The 27,783-nt window shown below is 48.4% G+C and overlaps 1 protein-coding gene across 3 annotated transcripts in view; it reads left to right on the top strand.

The window, feature by feature from the left end:
- The window catches only part of plxnd1 (plexin D1), a 190,021-nt gene that overhangs the window by 137,245 nt on the left and 24,993 nt on the right, over positions 1–27,783 (top strand). For all 3 annotated transcript variants that reach the window (XM_072582788.1, XM_072582787.1, XM_072582786.1), the window contains 14 exons: positions 800–1,027; positions 1,928–2,074; positions 4,189–4,303; positions 5,468–5,575; positions 7,584–7,696; positions 8,583–8,705; positions 9,605–9,735; positions 12,434–12,632; positions 13,120–13,266; positions 20,820–20,976; positions 22,687–22,790; positions 24,445–24,508; positions 25,854–25,888; positions 26,327–26,431. In XM_072582788.1, coding sequence (XP_072438889.1) covers positions 800–1,027; positions 1,928–2,074; positions 4,189–4,303; positions 5,468–5,575; positions 7,584–7,696; positions 8,583–8,705; positions 9,605–9,735; positions 12,434–12,632; positions 13,120–13,266; positions 20,820–20,976; positions 22,687–22,790; positions 24,445–24,508; positions 25,854–25,888; positions 26,327–26,431 — 1,776 coding nt within the window. The remainder of the gene's footprint in view (positions 1–799; positions 1,028–1,927; positions 2,075–4,188; positions 4,304–5,467; positions 5,576–7,583; positions 7,697–8,582; positions 8,706–9,604; positions 9,736–12,433; positions 12,633–13,119; positions 13,267–20,819; positions 20,977–22,686; positions 22,791–24,444; positions 24,509–25,853; positions 25,889–26,326; positions 26,432–27,783) is intronic.

The raw sequence follows: 27,783 nt of genomic DNA, 5'->3' as shown, positions 1-27,783 counted from the left end.
GTTGGGTACTGTTGGAGAAGGGTTGGATACTGACAGAGAGAGAGAGATACTGACAGAGAGTGGGGGGGAGCGATACTGACAGAGAAAGGGGGGGAATACGAACAAAGAGAGAGGGGAAGATACGGGGGGGGGGGGGGGGGTGAGATACGGACAGAGAGAGAGGGAGGATACTGACTGAGAGGGGTTGGATACTGATGGAGAGATGTTGGGTACTGACAGAGAGATAGAGGGAGGTACTGCCACAGAGGAGGTGGATACTGATGGAGAGAGGGGGAGATACAGACACAGAGAGGTGGATACTGATGGAGAGAAGGGGAGATACTGCCACAGAGGAGGTGGATACTGATGGAGAGAGGGAGAGATACTGACACAGAGGAGGTGGATACTGATGGAGAGAGGGAGAGATACAGACACAGAGAGGTGGATACTGATGGAGAGAGGGGGAGATACAGACACAGAGAGGTGGATACTGACGGAGAGAGGGGGAGATACAGACACAGAGAGATGGATACTGACGGAGAGAGAGGGGGAGATACTGACAAGAGAGAGAGAAGGGGATATTGATGGAGAGAGAGGATGATACTGACAGTGAGAGAGGGGATACTCATGGGGGGTTACTGATGGAGAGGGGTTTGATACTAATGGAGAGAGAGGATGATACTCACAGGGGTATCAATGCACAAGGCAAGGGGAATGTATGGATGACTTGTGGAGGAGTGGGGTGGGACAGGGACAGTGTTCGATGAGAGAATATGAGATGGGTGGGAGTGTCACTGACCTGTACAGTGTGTTTCTCTAGGTCTGTATCATCGAGAGTGACTCCATCTTAACCTGCCCGTCACCTCCATATCCAGTTTCCACAGTGAATGTTCACTTTGAGGTTAATGGGATCCGCTATAAAAAAGCAGCAAGTTTGGCTCATGCCAGTGCAGCCTTTACACTGCACTATTACAATGACCCCCATTTCTATCGTAAAGAGAAACTGATTAAACACCATAAGGGAGAGCCACTCACCCTGGTGATTGAGGTAAGGACATCTAGTTTCACCTTTATTCCTCTTTAGGAACATCTGCCCCTCAATCACAGACAATTCTCAATTCAGGGAATATTCATAACTCACAGTCCAAGATTACAGGGACCACTATAGAAAGATAAAAGGGAAATCAGCCAGGATTCCTGCTCTTAATCACTGTCCAGTGATCCCTGGGTTAGAGAAAGAGAGGGGGGATTGTCAGTCAGGGTTCCTGCTCCTGATCTCAGGGTTGGAGAGGGGGTGGGGGGATTGTCAGTCAGGGTTTCTGCTCCTGATCCCTGTCCACTGATCTCTGGATTAGAGAGAGAGGGGAATGTCAGTCAGGGATCCTCTCCTGATCCCTGGGTTAGAGAGAGAGGGGGATTGTCAGTCAGGGATCCTCTCCTGATCCCTGGGTTAGAGAGAGAGGGGGATTGTCAGTCAGGGATCCTCTCCTGATCCCTGGGTTAGAGAGAGAGGGGGATTGTCAGTCAGGGATCCTCTCCTGATCCCTGGGTTAGAGAGGGGGTGGGGGGATTGCCAGTCAGGGTTCCTGCTCCTGATCCCTGGATTAGAGAGAGAGGGGGATTGTCAGCCTAGGTTCCTGCTCCTGATCCCTCTCAGTCACTCTTTCTCTCCCTTGTCACTCGATCACGATGTTCTATCTTTCTCATGGTCTATATTCTGTATTCTCTCTCTCTCTCTCTCACTCTGCTTCTCCCTCCCTCTTCCTCTCTCTCTCTCTCTCTCTCTCTCTCTCTCTCTCTCTCTCTCTCTCTCTCCCACCTCTCCATCTCTCTCCTTCCATTTCTCTTTCCCCCTCTCTCTCTCTTCATCCCCTTTTCTCCCTCTCTCTCTACATTTCAGTCTATATTCTCACTGCATCATCTCTCTCGCCCTCTCTCTGTCTTTCAGAAAATACAAGACAACTTGAACCTGGCCCCTGAAGAGTACAAAGTGATGATTGGCTCCTTCCCCTGTGATATCTATGTTGTGAAGGGAAAGATTCATTGTTCAGTGAATGTCTCTTTGGAATCCGACGAGAGGCAGTTACCAGTGTCGGTGAGTGGAATGGTTACTGGATCTTTAAACTGTTGCCCCTGGTCTGGACATCCCAGTCATCAGGATCGTCCTTTCTGTGTTTACCTTGTTAGGATTTTATAGATTTCTATGAGATCCCACCTCAGTCTCTGAACTCCAGTAAATATAATCCTAACCTATCCAGTATCTCTTCATATATCTGTCCCAGAAATCAGTCAGGTAAACCTTCATTTCACTCACTCCCTCCCTTAAACAACACTGCACACAATACTCCAGGTGTGGTCTCACTAATGCCCTGTATAATTACAGCAAGACATCCCTGCTCCTGTACGCAAATCCTCTCACTACAAAGACCAACGAAGCGTTTGCCTTCTTCACTGCCTGCCACACCTGCATGCTCACCGATAGCGACTAGTGTACAAGGACACCCTCGTCTTGTTGCACCTTTCCCTTTCCCAATCTATCACCTCCCTGATAATAATCTGCCTTCCTGTTTTTGCTCTCAGAGTGGATAACCTCCCATTTATCCACATTATGTTTAATCTGTTGTGCATGTATGCCCTCAGGCAGCCTGGCCAAATCACACTGCAACATTTCTGCATCCTCCTCACAGCTCACCCTCCCACCCAACTTTGTGTCATCTGCACATTTGGAGATATTGCACTTAGTTCCTGGATTTAAATCATTACTATGTACTATGAATAGCTGGGATCCTAGCATCGACCCCTGTGGTGATCCACTAGTGAGTGCCTGCTATTCCTACTTTTTATTTCCTGTCTGCTAACCAGTTTTCTATCCATATCAGTACATGACTCTCAATCCTATGTGCCTTAATTTTACACATTCATCTCGTGGAATTCTGTCAAAAGCCTTCTGAAAGTCCAAGTGGACCACATCTATTGGGTCCCCTTAATCAAATCTACTAGTTACATCCTCAAAGAATTCCACTAGATTGGTCGTGCGTTGATTTCCTTTTCATAAGTCTGTCTGACCCTGTCATTGCTTTCAGAGTATTAAACAATTTATAATAGGCTCAAGTATTTGCCTCCCAGTCAATATGACATCATACTGATGTCAGTCTAACTGTTCTGTAATTCCTGGGTTTATCTCGGCTTGCCTTTTTAAGCAGAGGGGCTATTTAACAACCCTCCAATTCATAGGGACTGTTTCAGAGCCTATAGACTCTTGGAAGATGACCACCAATGTATCCACTATTTAGCGAGTTTTGAGAAGATTTGTAGCTTAGGTTGAGTTTCTGGATGTAGGTTTGCTCGTTGAGCTGGAAGGTTCGTTTTCAGACGTTTCGTCACCATACTAGGTAACATCTTCAGTGGGCCTCCGGACGAAGCACTGCTGACGATTCCAGCTTTCTGTTTATATGTTTGGGTTTCTTTGGGTAAGAACCAGAACTCTATCAACAAGCACACTGACTTGGACCCGATTTACCACCCCGCTGAGAAAAAGAACAGGAAATGACATCACCATAGGGAATGACATCAACACGGGAAATGACATCACCAACCCATGCATTTAGTTGGTCTGTCATCTCTTTGTTCCCCATTATAATTTTCCCTGTTTCCAACTGTAGGCGACAAATCTTTTTCTCTTCACAGACCCATAGAAACATTTATGATCAATTTGTATGCTCTGTGTAAGTTTATACTCATACTTTATTTAAACCCTTTGTCTTTCTTTACTGAAATCTAAATTGCTCCCAGTCCTCAGGTCTGCTGCTTTTTTCATTGGCCAATGTGTGTGTTCCTTCCTTGGATCTAATACCATCCCTAATTAAATCTTGTGGTCATTGTCTTGTGGTCATCCACCTTTCCTAATTTGTTTATGTTGGACAGGAAGGTACAATTGTTGAGTTCCTCCTTGCACTCTTGAGATGTTTGGCCATTGTCTATCCACTGACCAATTTATCATAGCCAGCCCATCATAACATAACATCATAGCTTCCTTTTTTAGTACTAAGACCTTTAGTCTCAGAATCACCGACATCGCTCTCCATCTTAATGGTCATTCTGGTTTAATAAATCCTGGTATATACTGGTGTACTTTGGGTTGGTAAATCCTGGTGTACACAGGTTTGATGTGCTGATTTTCTGGACTAATACATGTACCTTGTGTTGCAGGTACACGTAGGGAAATACAATGAGACCATTGCAATGGTACAATTGAGTGAGAGCGACTTTTCCATCATCATGTCCATTGTGGTGTGTGTCGTGTTGCTGCTGGCCTGTGCTATTGGTAAGAATTTACCCCACATTTTGGAAAAGGCAGCATTTCTCAGCAGCAAAGCAGACTCGATGGGAACTATACTTGGGGAGCTTCTGATTCACGTGACAGGGGAATTAACGCAAAACTAACAGGGAGGCGGCACGGTGGCACAGTGGTTAGCACTGCTGCCTCACAGCGCCAGAGACCCAGGTTCAATTCCCACCTCAGGCGACTGTCTGTGTGGAGTTTGCACATTCTCCCCGTGTCTGTGTGGGTTTCCTCCGGGTGCTCTGGTTTCCTCCCACAGTCCAAAAATGTGCAGGTCAGGTGAATTGGCCATGCTAAATTGCCCGTGGTGTTAGATAAAGGGGTAAAGGTAGGGGAATGGGTCTGGGTGGGTTGATCTTCGGAGGGTAGGTGTGGACTTGTTGGGCCGAAGGGCCTGTTTCCACACTGTAAGTAATCTAATCAGCTCTGTCATGAAATCTGCTTCACCATGTAGGCTGAAGCAAGGTTCAATCCCCATACACAATGGACACAAGTAACTTGGTGGAGGGGAATAGGGTATTGGTACCCAATGAGCCTAAAATGAATGTCAAAGCAGGTTCCAGAGCACTACCCGTTCCTCTCCATGATGGCTGATGGGCTGAATGACCTCATGCTATTTGTGTGCTGGTTCCTGCTGAGTTGATGGATTCCCCAAAGCTCACTCCCTCCTGTCAGAGCCTTCCTGTGTGGTTGAGGAATCTCCTAATTTCAGCCCAATGCCTGGTATTACTTCCCGATATCTAGCAGTTTATTTCAAAGTACGGCACTTGATCCCAATTTCCAGCAGTTATCCTGATGTCCGGCAGTTTATCTCAATATCCAGCTGTTTATCCTGATATCCTACAGTTTATCCCAAAATCTGACAGCTCATCTGGTGTCTGGCAGTTTATCCTGATGTCCCATCAATTTATCCCAATGTCTGTCAGCTTATCCCAATATTTGGCAATTCATCTGATATCCAGCAGTTTATCCCAATGCCCTGCAGTTATCCTGATGTCCATCAATTCATTCTGATGTCTGGTAGTTCATCCCAATGTCTGGTAGTCTATCCCGATGTCATCAGTCTATCCTGATGCCTATGTTTATCCTGATGTCCAGCAGTTTATCCCAGCATCCCATATTTCCATGTGTCCTTGTATTTTCCAGCTCTGGTTGTTTTTTGTACAAAGAGCAGACGTGCAGAGCGATATCGGCAGAAGACCCTGCTCCAGATGGAGGAGATGGAGGCACAGATCAGAGAGGAGATCCGAAAAGGTATGGGAGTCGTGAGCTTCCTTCCCCCCCCACCCCCGACCCTGAACTTTGCATGCTCTCCAGGGAGAAATGGAGCAATGCAGGCTTTCCCGTTGACTCAGTGAGAAAACTCGATCTGCCTTTTTCAGTTTTGACAAGTTAGCCCAGTCCACCTTCGACGATGGGAGCTGAAACAAAATAAACACACATACCGTTCACTGGGAACAGTGCGGTGATAATGCTGCCTCATTGTTCCCCAGTTAGGGCACCGAAAATGACTAATTTACCACAAAACAGAAAGTGTTGGAGAAACTCAGCAGATCTGGTAGCACTTGTAGAAAGAAATCAGAGTTAGCGTTTTGGAACCAGTGACCCTTATTCAGAATGACCAGTTTTACCTGCTTGACTGCTAATCAGAGCAAAAGCAACTCTCACCATTAACAGTGAATACTTCACTCTAACAAAAAAGCAGAAAGAGGAAAGGATTTCTAATCTACCACCATGTAAAAAAAACTATACCCTTGCAAAGCCCAAATACATGCACACTCAGATCAGAATAAAGGCAGACAAAAGGCAAACCATTCACACAGATATTACAGGTGGGAAAAGAATTCAGACACAGTGAACAAAAAATATCTCAAGTCCAAATTTCAAAGGAGGGTTAAATTGTCTCGCGTAGTCTTATTTAATTTTTCTCACTGAGGACATATTGTTCTCTGTAGAGTGATGGTCATTCTTCAGTTGGATAAGCGATCAGTTAGACCTAGGACTTGTTCATATTGTCTCTTTTAGGCGTTATTGATTATTCTGCATTTTTCCACATGGAAAGGAAAAGAGAGAAGGAGAGTTGGATGATTTCTGTTTGCAGGCTTTCGCACGTGTAGCTTCTAACAGTCTGCAGCCCAGCCAGACAGATGGATGTTGACAGGAGAATTTCCCGAATTTAGAAACATCTCTGTCTTACTCAGTCTTAAATCCTCTCCTTCACTGCTTCAGAAAGAAATATTGTACAACACAGCTCGAAAAACGGGAAGCATGTGACTAAGCCATGATTCAGATTTATTTACATCTACATTATATAGGAGCAAAGTTTCCAGTGTACAACAATTTATAAAACATAGAACAATACAGCGCAGAACAGGCCCTTTGGCCCTCGATGTTGTGCCGACCTGTGAACTAACCTAAACCCAACCCCCTCACTATCCCATCTGAATCCAAACTAAGTCTCTCTCATCTATATTTTAGAACTTGAGTCATAGAACCATAGAGTCCCTACAGTGTGAAAACAGGCCATTCGGTTCATTGAGTCCACACTGACCCTCCAAACAGCATCTTACCCAGACCCATCCACTTTACCGTACCTCTGCACCTCTGCATTTCCCATGGTTAATCCACCTAATCTACACATTCCTGGTCACGATAGGCAATTTAGCCAATGATAGACTCTCTTCTCTCATGGAGAGAATCATAGAATCATACAGCACAGAGGAGACCCTTTAGCCAATTGAGTCTGTGCTATCTACATTAGTCCCATTTTCCTGTACTGTTCCCATAGGCATGAATCTCATGAGACTAAACATGTTCATTCAAATAATTTCTGAAGGTTTTGAGGGGGTTATGCGTTCAATTTCAGTTATAGAGGCTTTAACCTTGAATTCAAGCAGGCTCTCCAGTGCAGGACTGAGGGAGAGCTACTTAGTCAGATGTTAACCGATGCTCCCCCTGACCCTCTTAGGGAGTTAGAAAAGATTCCATGGATTTATTTTGAGATGGAGCCAAGGAGATCTTTCCCAGGTATAGGCCATTGGTCGCAATCACAAAAACTGATTACCTGGTTGTCAATGCATTCACTGTCATGGGACAGTGAACAACTCCTTTGCTGCATTTCCCACTTCGAATGTACTTCAGTGGCTGGAAAGTGATTTACGTCCTCCTGTGGTGGTGACAGTTGCTATATAAATGCAAATCTTGCTTCTTGGGATTTGCTATTAGCCTCGTCCTAACTTTTGGGCTTTCTCTGGTGCTTCAGGTTTTGCCGAGTTACAGACTGATATGACGGATCTGACGAAGGAGTTAAACCGCAGTCAGGGAATCCCGTTCCTTGAGTACAGATACTTTGTCATCCGTACTTTCTTCCCGAAGGTAAAGTCCCGTCACCTCCCAGTCTGTCTCAGTTTCACAGTCAGTGCCTCATGATGGGCCCCCTCTTTGTTTGTCTCTCTCACTCATTCTCTCCTATCTTTCAGCACATTCTCTCAGTCTCTCCATCCACCCACAAACCATACCTCAATCATGTCTTCTCCCCCACTTTTCTCTTCTTCATTTCCTCCTTCCTCCCTTCTTTCCTCTTTCTTCCTTCCCTTCCACTGATTCCTCGACTGATCTCATTTTTCTCCGTACCCCCCTCTTGTCTTTCTTTTCTCTTTCCTCCTTTCACTCCCACACCTCCACACCCCACCTCTTTCTCCAATCAGTCACCACTTCCTCCCTTTCACACTTCATCTTTCCTCACCCTCATCTCTTCCTTAGATTGTCTTGACTTTGATGGGATGGGACTGGTTTTGACTGGGATGGGATTGCTATGGAGTGGGATGGGATTGATTTTGACTGGGATGGGACTGATTTTGACTGGGATTGGACTAATTTTGACTCAGATGGTTAAGAATTTGACTGGGGTAGGATTTATTTTGCCTGGGACCAGACTGATTTTGACTTGAGATTGAATTTGCCTGGGATCGGACAGATTTTGCCAAGATCAAAATCGGTTTGAATGGGATGGGCTTTAATTAAGTCACAGGAAATGTTTTTATCCTGCTGGCATGTGATTTGGAAGGAGAAGGGAATATAATTGCCTGGGAAATATCTGCATCCATTGAAGAGGGAGGGTCAACCCAGACAGAAGCGATGATTGACTGCCCAGCAAGCTCAGTCTATACCAGACCGATGGGGATTTATTCAAAATGACCAGACCTTTCCTGTGTGTGTCTGTCTGACAATCACCCTGCCATTGTGCCATCTTTTCTTCCAGTGCTCCATTGACAGTGAAAGCCAGAGCCCAGAGCGTTTCCACCAGTTGACCACTCAGTCCCGCATAGCTGCCATTTCCCGGAGCCCTCCAGAGACCCACCCCCTGCTGCAGCCTGATTGGAAGGTGAGACCCGAGTGCTGACTCACTGCCTGATATCAGCATGATGCTGAGTCCAGTGAAGCTGCCTCTGGTGTGACACTGGATCCAGTGGCACACATCTGGGGGTGACCTTTGTAGCAAGTGAAAGTGGTTTTGTTCCGTTAAATCCCCTGGTGTTAATATGACTATGATTTTTTTTTTAACGGGACACTGGATCTAATGATACAGGTGACATGGTGTATGAGGTGACTTGTAAGTGTTGTCTAATCACATGGTCAGACCCCCCCCCCGCCACAGATCCAGCTCAGGAGTCCACCCCTTTTGAGAGGGGCAGGACAGATGAGTTCGCAATACTTAAAAGATGAATTTCCGAAATCAGTTTGAGGCAGGCCAGCGCGGCGACCAGGCCTCTGGGACAAACAGAGCAGACCACGTACACTGCTTGTAGTTTCAGCGTACCTCTGTGTACACATAAAGGTGCAGCAACACTGGGGAGGGGGCTCCCGGAACTCCAGCTGGGACAGTGGGAACTGCATGACTTTGTACCAGGGGGAGTGTGGGGGAGGTATCCATACTCAGCGTGAGGCGTTATCTACACTCACAGTGACCCTGCATGGGGAGTGAGGGGGGGTATCTACAGTTAGTGACCCTGTACTGGGGAGTGAGGGGGGGTATCCAGACTCTGAGAGACTCTATATCAAGGCTGGGAGGTGTGTGTGGGTTTTTTCACTTGCACTGGGGTGGGATAAGTAAAGGGACTATTTAACTCCGATTGACCCTCGACCAGGGCAGGGGAGAGTGAGAGGGCTATTTACTCATACTGACCCTTAACCAGGGTGAGGGAGGGCTATTTACTCAGATTGACCACATTCTGCTGCTGTCTCTGGTGTGATTGGAAGTTGTCTCTTTGCCCTCCCCTGTAGGTTCCGGAAAACTGTCGTCAGAACATGGAGGAGGGGATCAGCCTGTTCTCGTTTCTCCTCAACAACAAACACTTCCTGATCAGCTTTGTCCATGCCCTTGAACAGCAGAAGGATTTTGCTGTCCGGGACAGGTAGGTATACCTGGAGGCTGCTTCTCTCTGACCAGCCTCATCCAGCACTCACTGCCCCGTGATAGCGACAGTTTTTACTCTCCCTCCCTTCACTGGGTGCTAGGAGTCGTCCACTGCTGTTGGACTGGAGGACAGGGGCAGACTCTCTTTGAGTCTGTCTGTTACTCCCCCACTCCATTTCTGTGTTGTGTTTCTGTTACCCACCCACCCCAATGCCCTGTCTCTGTTACACCCCATCCCAATGCCCTGTCTGTTACTCCCCCAGCCCTGTGTTCTGTCTGTGTAGTCCCCCTCCATCCCCGTGCGGTTTCTCTGTAATGACCCACCACACCGCCCATATACACCTCTCTTATTTTGGTTAGCTCAGTTGACTGGACGGTTGTTTTGTAATGCAAAGTGAGACCAACAGCGTGGGCTCAATTCCTTAAACCAACTGAGGTTACAATGGACGGCTGTCCTCCCCACCCAGCCCCCTTCGCCCGAGTTATCTCTCTCCAGCAACTTTACCTTAGAGTAGAAGAGCAGGAAGGTGATGACAACTTGTACCAGAGCCTTGTTTGACCTCAGCCAGAGTATGGTGTACAGCTGTGGGTGCCACGTTATAGGAAAGATGTTAATGCATTGGAGAGAGAGAGAGAGAGAGAGAGAGACTCGGAGCCAGAGTAGACCCATGGAGGCTGCTTCACCATTCAATTGGATTACCCTGTTCCTCCTTTCTCTCTTTTGATCCTTTTGGCCTGTGAACTATACACAACTCCTTTTTGTTTAACCTCAATCGCTCTCTGCAACGTAGAATTCCATAGGCTCACCACTCTCTGGGTGACGACATTTCTCCTCAGCTCAGTCTGAATTCTTTACTTCGACCTCCATTGACACTTCTCCCTGCCTCAGAAAGACAGCCAACGTCATCAAAGATCCCTCCCACCTTGTTTAGAATCTCTTCCGTCAGGCAGAAGATACAAATACTCCAACCGCGTGGGCCGACAGATTGAAGAACTGCTTCTCCTCCACTCTTATTAGACATCTGAATGGACCTCTCCAATTTATAGGAGAAAGTGAGGACTGCAGATGCTGGAGATCAGAGCTGAAAAATGTGTTGCTGGAAAAGCGCAGCAGGTCAGGCAGCATCCAAGGAGCAGGAGAATCGACGTTTCGGGCATAAGCCCTTCCTGAAGAAGGGCTTATGTCCGAAACATCGATTCTCCTGTTCCTTGGATGCTGCCTGACCTACTGCGCTTTTCCAGCAACACATTTTTCAGCTCTCCAATTTAATGTTGACTTCATTCTTTGTGCACCCTCTCGGCTGCTGTAACATTGTATTCCTTGCTCAGTTCTCATCTTAATACACTTTGTATGGTATGATCTGCCTGTACTGTAAGCAAAACAAAACCTTTCACTGTACCTAGGTACACATGACAAAAATAAATCAAAACTACCCCTTGGCATCATGGTAGCCCACAAACCCACCAACACACTAAAACAGCAGCTAATGAACTTGCAAGACCCTATACGGACAACGAGCAAAACTAATGTCATTTACAAAATACCGTGCAAGAACTGTAACAAACACTACATTGGACAAACAGGCAGAAAACTAGCCACCAGGATACATGAACACCAACTAGCCACAAAACGACATGACCCTCTCTCACTAGTATCCTTAGATACGGATGAGGAAGGACACCACTTCGACTGGGACAACACATCCATCCTAGGACAATCCCAACAAAGTCACGCACGAGAATTCCCAGAAGCATGGCATTCCAACCGGAACTCTATCAACAAACACATCGAGTTAGACCCCATCTACCACCCCCTGATAAAAGGAACAGGAAGTGACTTCACCACAGGAAATGACATCACCAACCCAAAGAAACCCAAACATATAAATAGAAAGCAGGAATTTTCAGCAGTGCTTTGCCTCAGGCCCACTGAAGATGTTGTCCAGTAGGGTGACGAAACGTCTGGAAATGAACCTTCCAGCTCAGCGAGCAAACCTACGTCCATAAATCAAAATGTATCAAATCAAATCAAAATGACCCACCTCATATTCTTAAACTGCGATCCCTGGTGCTGGACTCCCCAGTCATTGGGAACATCTTTCCTGTTTATACCCTGACCAATCTTGTTAGAATTTTACGGGTTATCGGAAACGTCGGCTGTGAGGATAGGTTGAAAAAGTTGGGACAGTGCTCCCTGGACAGAAGGAGGCAGAGAGGAGATTTGATGGAGGTTTTCAAAATCCGTGAGTGGGCCAGATAAAGGGGAGAAAGAGAAACTGTTCCTGTCTGTGAAAGGAACAAGAAACACAGGGAATGGATTCAAAATGATATGCAAACAAAGCAAAGGGGGGAGAAGTGAGAAAAATGTTTTCCATGTAGTGAATGGTTAAGTTGTGAAATACACTCTTTCAAGGTAGGCTCAATTCAGTTATTCAAGAGGGTCATTGGATGGTTGTTGTGGTTCTGTTCGCCGAGCTGGGAATTTATGTTGTGAACAGAACCACAATGAGCACCCAAGCTACAAATCTTCTCACAAACTTTGAACATTGGATGGTTACTTGGGTAGAAATGGTGTGCAGGGATAGGGGGCAAGGACAGTAGATTGGCACTAGGGTATGAACTTGACCTCTTCCTGTGCCACAACATTCTGTGATTTAGGGATAAGACCGGTGTTATTTGTTCCCCCTACCCTCCAGGTGTAATCTGGCCTCTTTACTGACCATCGCGCTGCACGGGAAGCTGGAATACTACACCAGCATCATGAAGGAGCTGCTGGTGGACCTCATCGATGCCTCAGCCTCCAAGAACCCCAAGCTGATGCTGCGGCGAACGGAGTCGGTGGTGGAGAAGATGCTGACCAACTGGATGTCCATCTGTATGTACAGCTTCCTCAAGGTACGGACTGACCGCTGTTAACAAGCTTCCCCGGAGACTCTGCCCCACTGAGAGACATAGGGCCCCTCGAGCATTCCACACACTGCCCCGGGACTGTCCATACCCAGGGATAAGAGAGCACCATGTGGAGCCATTGGCACTGTAGCAACTGGCACTAACCATTAAGGCTGTGCCCAATGGCACTGTGACCACTGATATGAACTGAAGACATTGTACCCAGTGCCACTTCACCCAGTGATGTGGTACCAGTGACACTGCACCCAGTAATGCTGTGCTCTGTAGGATTGTAACTAGTAACCGTGTAACCGCTGGCACTACAGTGCTGGGTGACACTGTACCTGTGACACAGTGTCCAGTGATGCTGGTGTTCAGTGATGCTGCTGCCCGTGCAGCAATACTGTGTCCAGCGATGCTATCCCCAAAATGGATGTCACAGTCACTCTGACCTGAACCCTGCCTTTCACTGTCTGTATGTGCTGTATCACAGGACACTGTTGGAGAGCCTTTCTTCTTATTACTGTGTGCCATGAAGCAGCAAATTAATAAAGGTTCCGTGGACGCCATCACAGGAAAAGCTCGGTACACCCTGAATGAAGAGTGGCTCCTCAGAGAAAATATTGAAGCAAGACCAATGGTATGGAACAGGCAGAACGGAGTTGGGGGGAATGGAGTCGGGGGGGACAGAGGGGAGGGGAGCAGAGGGGAGGGGAACGGGGGAAGGGGAATGGAGTGGAAGGGAACACAGGGGAATGGAGTCGGGGGGGACAGAGGGGAGGGGAATGGAGTCGGGGGGGACAGAGGGGAATGGAGTCGGGGGGGACAGAGGGGAGGGGAATGGAGTCGGGGGGGACAGAGGGGAATGGAGTCGGGGGGGACAGAGGGGAGGGGAATGGAGTCGGGGGGGACAGAGGGGAATGGAGTCGGGGGGGACAGAGGGGAGGGGAGCAGAGGGGAGGGGAACGGGGGAAGGGGAATGGAGTGGAAGGGAACACAGGGGAATGGAGTCGGGGGGGACAGAGGGGAGGGGAATGGAGTCGGGGGGGACAGAGGGGAATGGAGTCGGGGGGGACAGAGGGGAGGGGAGCAGAGGGGAGGGGAACGGGGGAAGGGGAATGGAGTGGAAGGGAACACAGGGGAATGGAGTCGGGGGGGACAGAGGGGAGGGGAATGGAGTCGGGGGGGACAGAGGGGAGGGGAATGGAGTGGAGGGGAACACAGGGAAGGGGAATGGAGTGGAAGGGAACACAGGGGAATGGAGTCGGGGGGGACAGAGGGAAGGGGAATGGAGTCGGGGGGGACAGAGGGGAATGGAGTCGGGGGGGACAGAGGGGAGGGGAGCAGAGGGGAGGGGAACGGGGGAAGGGGAATGGAGTGGAAGGGAACACAGGGGAATGGAGTCGGGGGGGACAGAGGGAAGGGGAATGGAGTCGGGGGGGACAGAGGGGAATGGAGTCGGGGGGGACAGAGGGGAGGGGAATGGAGTCGGGGGGGACAGAGGGGAATGGAGTCGGGGGGGACAGAGGGGAGGGGAATGGAGTCGGGGGGGACAGAGGGGAATGGAGTCGGGGGGGACAGAGGGGAGGGGAATGGAGTCGGGGGGGACAGAGGGGAATGGAGTCGGGGGGGACAGAGGGGAGGGGAATGGAGTCGGGGGGGACAGAGGGGAATGGAGTCGGGGGGGACAGAGGGGAGGGGAATGGAGTCGGGGGGGACAGAGGGGAATGGAGTCGGGGGGGACAGAGGGGAGGGGAATGGAGTCGGGGGGGACAGAGGGGAATGGAGTCGGGGGGGACAGAGGGGAGGGGAATGGAGTGGAAGGGAACGGGGGAAGGGGAATGGAGTGGAAGGGAACTGAGGGGAATGGAGTCGGGGGGGACAGAGGGGAGGGGAGCAGAGGGGAGGGGAACGGAGTGAGAGGGGAACAGAATGGGGGGGAGCAGAGAGAAGGGGAATGGAGTGGAGGGAACAGAGGGGAGGGGAATGGAATGGAGTGGAAGGCAACAGAGGGGACGGCACGGTGGCACAGTGGTTAGCACTGCTAACCGGTCGAAGTCAGAGAGTGGTGGTAGATGGTAAATATTCAGCATGGAGTCCAGTTACAAGTGGAGTTCCGCAGGGATCAGTTCTGGGCCCTCTGCTGTTTGTAATTTTTATTAATGACTTAGATGAGGGAGTCGAAGAGTGGGTCAGTAAATTTGCAGATGATACAAAGATAGGTGGAGTTGTGGACAGTGAGGAGGGCTGTTGTCGGCTGCAGAGGGACTTAGATATGATGCAGAGCTGGGCTGAGGAGTGGCAGATGGAGTTCAACCCTGTCAAGTGTGAGGTTGTCCATTTTGGAAGAACAAATAAGAATGCGGAATACAGGGTTAATGGTAGGGTTCTTGGTCAGGTGGAGGAACAGAGGGATCTTGGGGTCTATGTACATAGATCTTTGAAGGTTGCCACTCAGGTGGATAGAGTTTGTAAGAAGGCCTATGGAGTATTATCGTTCATTAGCAGAGGGATTGAATTCAAGAGTCGTGAGGTGATGTTGCAGCTGTACAGGACTTTGGTTAGGCCACATTTGGAGTACTGTGTGCAGTTCTGGTCGCCTCACTTTAGGAAAGATGTGGAAGCTTTGGAGAGGGTGCAGAGAAGATTTACCAGGATGTTGCCTGGAATGGAGAGTAGGTCATACGAGGATAGGTTGAGAGTTCTCGGCCTTTTCTCGTTGGAACGGCGAAGGATGAGGGGTGACTTGATAGAGGTTTATAAGATGATCAGAGGAATAGATAGAGTAGACAGTCAGAAACTTTTTCCCCGGGTACAACAGAGTGTTACAAGGGGACATAAATTTAAGGTGAAGGGTGGAAGGTATAGGGGAGATGTCAGGGGTGGGTTCTTCACCCAGAGAGTGGTGGGGGCATGGAATGCGCTGCCCGTGGGAGTGGTAGAGTCAGATTCATTGGCGACCTTTAAGCGGCATTTGGATAGGTACATGGATGGGTGCTTAATCTAGGATAGAAGTTCGGCACAACATCGTGGGCCGAAGGGCCTGTTCTGTGCTGTATTGTTCTATGTTCTATGTTCTATGTTCTACAGCACCATAGACCCGGGCTCAATTCCCACCTCAGGTGAGTGAATGTGTGGAGTTTGCACGTTCTCCCCGTGTCTGCGTGGGTTTCCTCCCACAGTCCAAAAATGTGCAGGTTAGGTGAATTGGCCATGCTAAATTGCCCATATTGTTAGGTGAAGGGGTAAATGTAGGGGAATGGGTCTGGGTGGGTTGTGCTTCGGCGGGTCGGTGTGGACTTGCTGGGCTGAAGGGCCTGTTTCCACTCGATAAGTAATCTAAGATGGGAAGGGAATGGAGTGGGGGTGGAACAGAGGGGAGGGGAATGGAGTGGGGGTGGAACAGAGGGGAGGGGAATGGAGTGGGGGTGGAACAGAGGGGAGGGGAATGGAGTGGGGGTGGAACAGAGGGGAGGGGAGGGGAATGGAGTGGGGGTGGAACAGAGGGGAGGGGAGGGGAGGGGAATGGAGTGGGGGTGGAACAGAGGGGAGGGGAATGGAGTGGGGGTGGAACGGAGGGGAGGGGAATGGAGTGGGGGTGGAACGGAGGGGAGGGGAATGGAGGGTGGAATAGAGGGGAGGGGAATTGAGTGGGGGGAACATAGGGAAGGGGAATGGAGTGGAGGTGAATGGAGGGGAGGGGAATGGAGTGGAGGTGAATGGAGGGACGGGGAATGGAGTGGGGGTGGAACAGAGGGGAGGGGAGGGGGATGGAGTGGAGGGGAACAGATGGGAGGGAAATGGAGTGGGGGGAGGGGAACATAATGGATTCGAGAGGAATAGAGGAGAGGGGACCATAATGGAGAGGAGAGGGATGGAAGGGAGGGGAGTAGAGGTAAGGGGAACATGACAATAAACTGAATGGAACATTGTTCACAGCTCAATCTAACGGTGTTTCTGGGGGATTTGGGCTAGGTTTTGGAGACCTTGGTGAAAGGCTGGGACTATAGTGCCATCTCAGACTAGGGATTGATGTGTCCCTATTGACAGGAAACTAAATGCAGTGTGACATGTTTACAGAGTAGTTCCTTTAAGAATGGCCTCATTAGAAGTGCAAACAGAGACATGGAATGCAATGTGTACAGAGTTAAAAATCACACCACACCAGGTTATCGTCCAACAGGTTTAATTGGAAGCACTAGCTTTGGGAGCATCGCTCCTTCATCAAGTGATAGTCATGAAGGATGATGAAGGAGTGTCACTCCCAAAGCTAGTGTGCTTCCAATTAAACCTGTTGGACTATAACCTGGTGTTGTGTGATTTTTTAACTTTGTACACCCCACACCAACACCAGCATCTCCAAATCATGTGTACAGAGATTTGATGAGTTTGTGAACATAGAAACTGCCTGGCCTTGGTTGGATAACTCTGGAACTCCCCCATTTCTCTGGTCATGGAATACAGCCATTGCCTGAAGATTGATGGAGGCAGGTTCACCAGAAAGTTTTCAAAGCCATTTGGGTTAATAATTGAAGCAGTTATAATGGCAGGGCTGAGGAGAAAGGATGAGGACTGAGGGGCAACAGTGCCAACTGATAGCCTTTTTACGATGACTGAAGGGCCTCCTGCTGTGCATAGTCACTGAATGAAAAGTCATTAAGTTTTGGGGGGTGGGGGTGAGGGCGCTTAGGGTCACCCTCTTGCTGGAGATTGACCCAGATTGCCTCCACTTGGGAGGAGCACCTTCCCAGCACCCCACCTCCATGAACCATCATTGAGGCCACTGGTGACCCCTGCCCTGGAATCAGTACCAGAGGTACGGAGAAGGATGCACCTGCCTAGCAACACATGCTGGCCAATCAGAAGCCAGTATCTCTTGTGCTCAGCAGAGCCACAGAAGAGGGGATGGCCCTAACATGACACCACCCCACACCCACCCAACACCACCACCCCCAGACTAACACAACCCCTCCCAGAAAGACACCACCCCACACCCGCACCCCCAGACTAACACCCAACTCCCAGTGAGCCTTTGGAGATGCGGGATTGAATGGCCTGTCCCCACTTAGGGACACCACTGTTCCCACTCCCACCTCTCCTCCCGACCCCTGGCCAAGCCCCGAGGGGACGAGTTGAAAACATGGGCTCCGACTGGGAGTTGAATGTGCTGCGTACCGATTCTAAAGTGTCCCCAGAAGCTGCAGCAGATCCCGTTCTCCTGTCCCAGAATCAGATCCTTAAACACGGCATATGGAAACCACACCACCAGTGGGCCCAGGATAGGATACACCTCCGTCCTTGGGAATGGCGGAACGGGCACAGCAGTTGGAGAAGCAGAGAAATCTGACAGTCCATACATTTGGTCATTAACATGTCACAAACTGGTTCAAAAATGATCAAAAATGGCCAATGAAATACTTGCCTTTCTACCCAGAGACTAGGGTACAAGGGAGTGGGTGTGATAGTTGAGTTGTACACCATGCCCAGGATAGATCGCACCTCAAGGCATTGTAAGCCACTGTGACACACTGTCAGAAGGAAGGATTGACTTCAAAGGGAGAGTCCAGTGCAAATTTACCAGAATTACACCTCATTCCCCAAAGCTAACAAGGCAGGGATTTTGAGGAGGCTGCATTTACTGGAATTTAGCAGATTAAGGGATGAGTTTGAGTCATAGAGATCTACAGTACAGAAAAAGGTTCTTCGGTCCATAGCATCCACACTGATCAAAAACAGCTACCCAACAGTCCAATCCCATTCTCCAGCACTTCACCCATAGCCTTGTATGCCATGGCATCACAAGTGCACTCCTAAATATATCTTCAATGTTGTTGAGGTTTTCTGCTCTACCATCCTTACAGTCAGTGAGCTTCAGACTTTCACTCCCCTCAGACTGAAAACGTTTTTTCCTCACAACTCCTGTAAACCTCCTCCCCCTTATCTTTAAATGTATGCCCCTGGTCACTGTTCATCAAGGGGAATAGTTTATTCCCATCTACTCCATCTCTGTCCCTCATGCATTTATACATCTCAATCATGTCCCCTCTCAATCTTCTCTGCTCTAAGGAAAAGGACCCCACTGTGGCAAACCTCTCTCCATTACTGAAACTCTCCAGGTTAGACAACATCCCGGTAAATCTCCAGCGCTATCACATCCCTCCTATAATGTGAATACTGTAGCTGTGGCCAAACCAACATTTTATACTGTTCCAGCATTATCTCCTTGCTCTTGAACTCTATGCCTCAAAGCAAGTATCCCATCTGCTTTCTTAACTACTTTATTCACCCTTCCTCATACTGTAAAGGACTGGTGTATATGTACACCAAGGTCTCTCTGATCCTCGGTGCTTCCCGTGGTCCTAATGTTCCATGTATTCCCTTGCCTTGTCTGTCCAGCCCAAGTGCATCACCTCATGTTTGTCTGGACTGTATTCTATTTGTCACTGATCAGCCCATCTACATCCTCCTGTAATCTAAGGCTATCTTTCTCACTATTTACCACCCCATCAATTTTTGCAAATTCTTTGATCAATCCTCCTCTAAATCTTTTGTGTAAAACACACACAGCAAGGGCCCCTGTGGGACCCCACAGAGTTGGTTAATGTTTTCAAGGCATTAAGGAAATCAGATTGTTGCAATATTTTTACGTTTGGCACAGTAAATTCTTCTTCTAATAGGATAACAGGGCTACATTGACCTTGGTAAGTATACAAGTATTTCCAGAGTACTGTGTACTTACTGATTTACAGTTAGCACACTGAGGCAAAACTGTATCTTTCTGGAACACAGTGAGATCTGACAATAATGGACTCCAGATACACTCCATCCCTTGGTGAGGTTGCATTGAATTCTGGGAATTACAATACAACATGGTGGCAACAGGTGTCTTTGAGTAAAAGCCCAATTATTTTCAATGAACAGAGTGTCAAAGTAGATTAAGAAATAAGCCGAAAATAGTGCCTGAGAGAGAAAGAGTGGGAAAAAAGAGAAAAGGGCAGATGACTTTGAGGAGTTGGAAGAGCAGCGCAGGCTGACAATTGATAATTTTCAAAAAGGCACGAATGACGATGAAAGTGTCAGCTCCATCCTTTTGTGGCTAGGAGAGAGTTCCAGCTTTTCTGTGGTGGGGGAATGAGTGAGGCTGATAGGAAAATCCAAGCGGTTTTTTGGCACTGAGAGTTCTGTGAACCTCTCTTCAGCTGTGGTGAATGCACGAACACCTGGAATCATAGAATTCCCACAGTACGGAAAGAGGCCATTGAGACTACACTAGCCCTCCATAAAACATTCCCCCGCCATTTCCCACGGCCAATACCTTTAACTTAAACATCCTTGGACACTTTGTGCAATTGAGCATAGCCAATCCACCCGAACCTGCACATCTTTGCACCGTGGGAGAAAGCCCACACAGACACAGGGAGAATGTACAGATAGTCGAAGACAGACTTGATCACAGACATCCTGAGGCTGGAGTCGAAACCAGGTCTCTTACCCTGTGAGTCAGGGGTGCTGGCCACTGTGCTACCGTGCTACCCTCCTCAGTCACTACTCAATGCCATCCTTTATTCTTGAAGCACAATTGCTTTTTGATAGGAAGGAACAAATTCACGACAAAATAGTCTGTAAATACTGCCAGGACACACAATGACCCAGGTAGACAGTTGAAAATGCTGACTGCATAATGTGAGCTTTCACTGAATCCGAGAGAGAAGCAACATGGTTAATGTCACAATGTTCCATTTTTCCCAATATGATTTGGGAGCTATGTTATCATGGTAGGGTTACATGTAGATTCGTAGGGCTACAGTCAGATTTGAAAAAAATACACTCGAAACTTCAGTCTTTCTGTTTAAAAATGTGCTTCTTTCATAGTTCTAGGAAGCACAATATATTATGCAGAGAGAGCATCATCTTAATAAAGAGGGTCAAACTTTTCAGGAGTTAAATGAAGAAACAATTATTTACAGAAGAAAGGTCACTGGGATCCAAAATGTAAACTCCCTCAACAGATGCTGCCATACCTGCTGAGTTTCTCCAGCAATGTCCTGTTTTTGTTTCTGATCCTCAGCATCTGTAGTTTGGGACAGAGTTTACAAAAATTAAAATTTAAAGCCAGGCCCCTCCTTTGAGTGGTCTGCCACAGGGGCTACATTATGGACTGTACGGTGACTCTCTGTCCCTCCACTCCCACAGAACCTCAACGTCTCATTCCAAGGCTGTGGAATGGACTCCACCACAGTTCGTGTCATGGACAGTGACTCCATCAGCCAAGTCAAGGAGAAGATTCTGGAAGGATTTTACAAAAATGTACCTTTCTCTCAGTGGCCCAGAGTAGAAGATGTGGATCTGGGTAAGTGATCACAGTGAGCAGATTTGGTCTGTGTGTGTGAAATGCCAATGGACCCAGTGCCCAGTGTGAAGCACAGAGACTGGGCCCAGTCTGCAGTGTGAAGCACAGAGACTGGGCCCAGTCTGCAGTGTGAAGCACAGAGACGGGGCCCAGTGCCCAGTGTGAAGCACAGAGACCAGGCCCAGTGCCCAGTGTGAAGCACAGAGACCAGGCCCAGTGCCCAGTGTGAAGCACAGAGACCAGGCCCAGTGCCCAGTGTGAAGCACAGAGACTGGGCCCAGTCTGCAGTGTGAAGCACAGAGACGGGGCCCAGCCCCCATTGAGAAGCACAGAGACCAGGCTCAGTGCCTGGTGTGAAGCACAGAGACGGTGCCCAGCCCCCATTGTGAAGCACAGAGACCAGGCCCAGTGCCCAGTGTGAAGCACAGAGATGGTGTCCAGTGCCCAGTGTGAAGCACAGAGACCAGGCCCAGTGCCCAGTGTGAAGCACAGAGACGGGGCCCGGGGCCCAGTGTGAAGCACAGAGACCGTGCCCAGTGTGAAGCACAGAGACGGGGCCCAGTGCCCAGTGTGAAGCACAGAGACCGGGCCCAATGCCCAGTGTGAAGCACAGAGACGGGGCCCAGTGCCCACTTTAAAGCATAGAGATGGAGCCCAGTGTGAAGCAGAGATGGTGCCCAGTGTGAAGCACACAGACCGGGCCCAGTGTGAAGCACAGAGACGGGGCCCAGTGCCCAGTGTGAAGCACAGAGACCGGGCCCAGTGCCCAGTGTGAAGCACAGAGATGGGCCCAGTGCCCAGTGTGAAGCACAGAGACCAGGCCCAGTGCCCAGAGTGAAGCACAGAGATGGTACCCAGTGTGAGGCACAGAGACCAGACCCAGTGCCCAGTGTGAAGCACAGAGACCAGGCCCAGCCTCCATTGTGAAGCACAGAGACGGGGCCCAGCCCCCATTGTGAAGCACAGAGACGGGGCCCAGTGCCTGGTGTGAAGCACAGAGACGGGGTCCAGTGCCCGGTGTGAAGCACAGACACCAGGCCCAGTGCCTGGTGTGAAGCACAGAGAGGGGGTCCAGTGCCCAGTGTGAAGCGCAGAGACCAGGCCCAGCCCCCATTGTGAAGCACAGAGACGGGGCCCAGCCCCCATTGTGAAGCACAGAGACGGGGCCCAGTGCCTGGTGTGAAGCACAGAGACCAGGCCCAGTGCCTGGTTTGAAGCACAGAGACAGGGTCCAGTGCCCGGTGTGAAGCACAGAGATAGGGTCCAGTGTCGGGTGTGAAGCACAGAGACCAGGCCCAGTGCCCAGTGTGAAGCACAGAGACCGGACCCAGTGCCCAGTGTGAAGCACAGAGACCGGGCCCAGTGCCTGGTTTGAAGCACAGAAATGGGCCCAGTGCCCAGTGTGAATCAGAGAGACCAGGTCCAGTGCCCAGTGTGAAGCACAGAGACCAGGCCCAGTGCCCAGTGTTAAGCACAGAGACCAGTCCCAGTGCCCAGTGTTAAGCACAGAGACCGGACCCACTGCCTAGTGTGAATTCCAGAGTCCGGTCCCAGTGCCCGATGTGAAGCACAGACACCGGGCCCAGTGTGAACCACAGAGACCGGGCCCAGTGCCCAGTGTAAAGCACAGGATCTGGTAAGAGTGCGGTAATGCTGTATTTGAATCTCGTCTACAGTTCATTGTGACACAGCTCCCTTTCTTCCTGGTAGAGTGGTTTGCATCAAGTAGCGACAGCAGGATCCTGAGGGACCTGGACAATACTTCGGTGATGGAGGATGGCCGAAAGAAGCTCAACACCCTGGCCCATTGCAAGGTAAGGAGCAGCTGGGTCAAATTCATCCCAAACCAATTCACTTGCCAGCACAGGGAGCCCTACTGCAGAGGCTAACCCAACATCTCCCAGCATCAGCCTTCACTGGGATAGAATCACAGAATCCTATGTGTGGAAGCAGGCCATTCAGTCTATTGAGTCTGCACCAGCCCTCCAAACAGCACCCCACCCAGACCTATCCTGCTCCCTTCTCCCTGTAATCCTGCAAATCCTATGGCTAATTCACCTAACCTGCACATCCCTGGACACTATGGGTAATTTAGCATGGCTTATCCTCCAAATTTGCTAATCTTTGGATAGCGTATGTGTCCTCAGCCTGTTGCTTTCCCTTGAAGGCTACTACCACTCAAAGTTGCTGACTCCAGCTAACCATCCCTGACACTGACTGACACCTCACATACAAACCCTTCCAGTCTGTCTGTCTCCCTCAGAGACTGTCTGAGACCTTTGTCCGTCTCTCTGACACGGCTAAATATATTAAACATTTTGTTTTCCTCATAGATCTTAAGCAGTCCCAGAGTCAGTAAATGACTAAACGTGAAGTAAGTGTGTGTGAAGATAAACATCGTGGGATGCAGTGAACAATGTTCAAGGCTATGCAAGGATGAGCTGCAACTTCATATTGTTAAATGTTGTGGTGATTGACACCCTTCCCTTCAGACCCTGCTGCAGTGAGTCCTGCCCTGACTCAGACTGAGCCAGGCTCTCTACGTCCCTCAGTTTGACTCCAAACTCCCTACCATTAATGCTGACTGTCAGCAAACTGTTGAGCTCCACCTCAGGAACACCACCTGACTCCTCCGATCTCTGCTGACCTGCTCCTGAAGGCCTCAAACTCTCTGATTCCTCCGGAGCTCACCATAACAACAATCTGTTGGCAACTTGCAAAACCTGAGCTGTCTTATCTCCTAACTCGCACCAAATCCCATCGCCCCCTCCCCCTCCTCCTACAGATTGGAAATTTTTATTTTTTGTGGATTGAGAGTTTTTGGAATTCCCTTCCTCAAAAGGCGGGTGGACACAGAATATTTAAATATTTTTAAGGTCAGTTCTTAATTACCAAGGGGGTGAAATATTATCAGGGTTGTGAAGGATTGTGGAGTTGATATTAAAATCAGATGAGACATGATCTTACTGAAGGACATAGCAGGCTTGAAGGGCGTGAAGGGGCATAGCAAAGATCTTTCCCTTAGGGTTGGTGAGTATTTTTTTCAAGTTGAGAGAAGAAAGATTTAAAAGGGACCTAAGGGGCAACTTTTTCACACAGAGGGTGGTTCATGTGTGGAATGAACTGCCAGAGGACGTGGTAGATGCAGGTACAGTTATAACATTAAAAAGACATTTAGGTAAGTACAGAAATAAGAAAGGTTTCGAGGGGTATGATTCAAACACAGGCAAATTAGGCTAGTTTAGTTTGGGAAACTTGGTCAGCTAGGACAGGATGGACTGAAGGGTCTGTTTCCGCTCTGTAAGACTTTATGGCTCATGTGAACGTGTCTCAGTGATTAACCACCACATTAACAAAACAAAGTAAAATTGAGTCAGATCTCACTCTGCGTATTACCATAACTCCAGGAACGGGTACACTCGGCTGTTATGTGACACTGTGGTAGTGACCTTTCACCTCTGTCTTCAGGTCCCTGATGGAGCCTCCCTGGCCATGAGCTTAAAGGACAAGTGGGATGGTACACTCGGACGAGGTGGGTCTCATCGATGTAGAGAAGGGAAAACACAGGGAATACTTCAAGGAGACAGATACAGCTCTGTGAAGTCTGGGGGTAAAACAGGAACTGTGAACAGCCCGGGGGGGGGGGGGGGGAAATAGGGGTATAAGTGGCCCAGGGAGTAAAAGCAGGCATATCAGTTACTTAGGGGGTAATTACAGTTCTGTGAATCGTCAAAGAGTAAATACAGAATCTGTGAAAAGCCCAGGGGTATGAATTCCAGAGGGTAAGTAAAGGGGTATGAATTACTCATGTATGAATAGCTAGGGGTGGTAAATGCAGCTCTCTGATTGTTCCGGGGTGTCCTGGGTAGAAAAGCTAACATTTCATAAATTATCCTTCGTATCATTTTAATGCTTTGTGAACGATGAGCCCTTAAACCTCTTTGGCATCCACTTTTTACATCATTTCATGGATACTGAGACTGATGTTTGTTTGGTCCAGACTTAGTGACCTCACACTTTCCTGTGTTTAAATCCAACTGCCACAGTTTTGCCCACTCACCAAATTTGTTTCGAGGTCTCTTTATTATGTTATCTAAGTCATGAACAAGTACAGTGAATAGTGGAGGCACCGACACAGATAGTTGTGGGACACAACTAGTGACTTACTTCCAATCTGGTTACACGCTATTATCCTCACTCTCTTGTCTTTTCCAATCTTCTGACCAAGTCGATCATTTCCCCTCAAATCCATGAGCTTTAGTTTTAGCTTAGTGGGTATTGAACCAATACCTCTGAATAAAGCCTTGATCGAATGAAATGACAGAATAAGTTCAAGGGGCCAAATGGCTTCCTGTTCTGTTCCTAAGGGCCACGTTAAACAGTGAGACTTCCTGCTTTGAGGCAAGAAAGTGGTAAGGCTCTTTGATGGTCACTGGCAAGGCTGGTATTTGGTCTTCACCTCTAATGACCCATGGACTGAGTGGCATGCAAGGGCTTTTCAGAGTCACCCACATTGCTGTGGCTCTGTGGGTAGGGGAAGGAACCAGACAGGCTTTCACAACAATCAAAGACAGTTTTGTGGTTACCTCAGTGAGGACGGGATTTCAATTCTCGATTTATTGATTGCATTAAAATTCCCAACTCATGGTCTTGAACCCATGTCCCCCAAAGCATTAGGACCTGGGTCACTGTCACTGCACCACTGTCTCCCCTACTTTCTGCCAATTAAAGCTGATGCAAAATCTGGGATCAATATCCTGTTCCATCCATATTCTATGGCAAAGATGGGCCAATATTGACTCTTCTGGATTTTATTTATATTATAAATATTTATGTATTCAAATGGACACTTTAAATGATCAGTTTTTCTCTTACAGTGAAGGACTTGGACACTGAAAAATACTTCCACTTGGTGAGTGCCTTACTTACTGTCACTCTGAGTAGCTCAGAATCATTCACGTGCCACTGCAGCAAACTCTCATTCTGTGTACGATCTCTGGGTGACCAGCAGCCAAAAGTGGAGCTCTCAGACAGGAGCAACACTGGCCCTTACTAGCTAGCCTGATCGCTATTTGCTGTTGATATGGAGAATGGACTGGGCCTCACTTGGGAAATTGAATGTTGTGAATACTTGACAATCTCAATCTCCACCTCTCATTTGGTGGGGATTTATAGTTAGACCGCAGTTGAGTTCAGAGTGAAGAATTGACATGGGATCTGTAATGGTGTCTGATTTGAATGGGGCATGATGGTAGTACAGGCTATAGAGGAAACTGTGATATGAACCACGGCAGTGTTGAGTTGCACTCAGCTCCTGATCCATCGGAACTTTTCCTTTCTCCCATACCAGGTCCTTCCAAATGACGAACTTATCGAAACAAAGAAATCTCACAAGCACAGTCACCGCAAGAAGGTTTTACCGGAGATCTACCTGACAAGACTGCTCTCCACCAAGGTACAGCACATGAGAGCTGCTGCACAACCTGTGTGTGAGACAGACTGTATATCTGTGTGTGTGAGAGAGAGAGACGGTATATCTGTGTGTGTGTGTGAGAGAGAGACGGTATATCTGTGTGTGTGTGTGAGAGAGAGACGGTATATCTGTGTGTGAGAGAGAGACTGTATATCTGTGTGTGAGAGAGAGACAGTATATCTGCGTGTGTGAGAGAGAGACAGTATATCTGCATGTGTGAGAGAGACAGTATATCTGTATGTGTATATGAATGTGTGTGTTTGTGTATGTATGTGTGTGAGAGACAGAGTGTACATCTGTGTGTATGTGTGTGTGAGAGCATATATCTCTGTATGTATGGGTGTATGTGTGTGAGAGAGTGTGTATATCTGTGTGTGAGAGTGTGTACGTGTGTGTGTATATCTGTGTGTGTGTGAGAGAGAGAGTGTGTATATCTGTGTGTGAGAGACTGTGTATGAGTGAGACAGAGAGAGTGTATATCTATGTGTGTGTGTTTCTGTGTGAGAGTGAGAGAATGTCTGTGTGTGTGTGTGTGTGTGTGTAAGTGAGAGAGAGAGAGTATATATCTGCGTGTGTATGAGTGAGAGTATATCTGTGTGTATGTAAATGAGAGAGACAGTATGTATCTGTGTGTGTGAGTGAGAGAGTGTATATCTGTGTGTGTGTATGAATGACAGAGGGGTGTGTGTGTGTGTGTAAGAGAGACGTTTGTATATGTGTGTGTATGTCTGTGTGTAAAAGAAAGAGAGGGTTGCTACCTGTGTTTGTGTGTGTATACGAGAGAGAGAGGAGTTGTGTCAATGTTTATGAGGCTCTTCACATTGGGTATCAGATGTGGAAGTGCAGTGAAAGGTAGATTTGATTTTCCAAAATCCTCGGCCCCTCACATCAGCTCAAACCCTGCCACTGTAAACCTTGAAGACATAATAAATTTGGATTTGAAAAGTTACTCCCAGAATTCTTTTCTCTGAGGGTCAAGAGTCTTTGGAGTTCTCTTGCTTAGAAGGTGGTGGAAGCTGAGTCTTTGAATATTTGTAAGATAATGGTGGATAGGTTCTCAATAAGCAAGGGGTGAAAGTGAATCAGGGAGTTGTGAGAATGTGGATATGGGGTGACAATCAGATCTAGTGCAATGGCAGAGCAGCCTCTTGGGAGCAAATGGTTCACTCTTGCTTCAAATATAGTTCACATTGCCCCTTGCCATTCAATAACATTACCACCTCTGAATCCTCCCACTATCAATATCCAAGGAGCTTACCATTGATTAGAAACTCCACTGGATTCACTACACAAACACATTGGCTTCAAGAGAGGTTAAAGGTTAGAAATGATGG

The sequence above is a fragment of the Chiloscyllium punctatum genome, chromosome 12 (assembly GCF_047496795.1).
Source record: "Chiloscyllium punctatum isolate Juve2018m chromosome 12, sChiPun1.3, whole genome shotgun sequence".
NCBI classification, from domain to species: Eukaryota; Metazoa; Chordata; class Chondrichthyes; order Orectolobiformes; family Hemiscylliidae; genus Chiloscyllium; species Chiloscyllium punctatum.
This window is presented reverse-complemented; position numbering and strand designations above follow the sequence as displayed.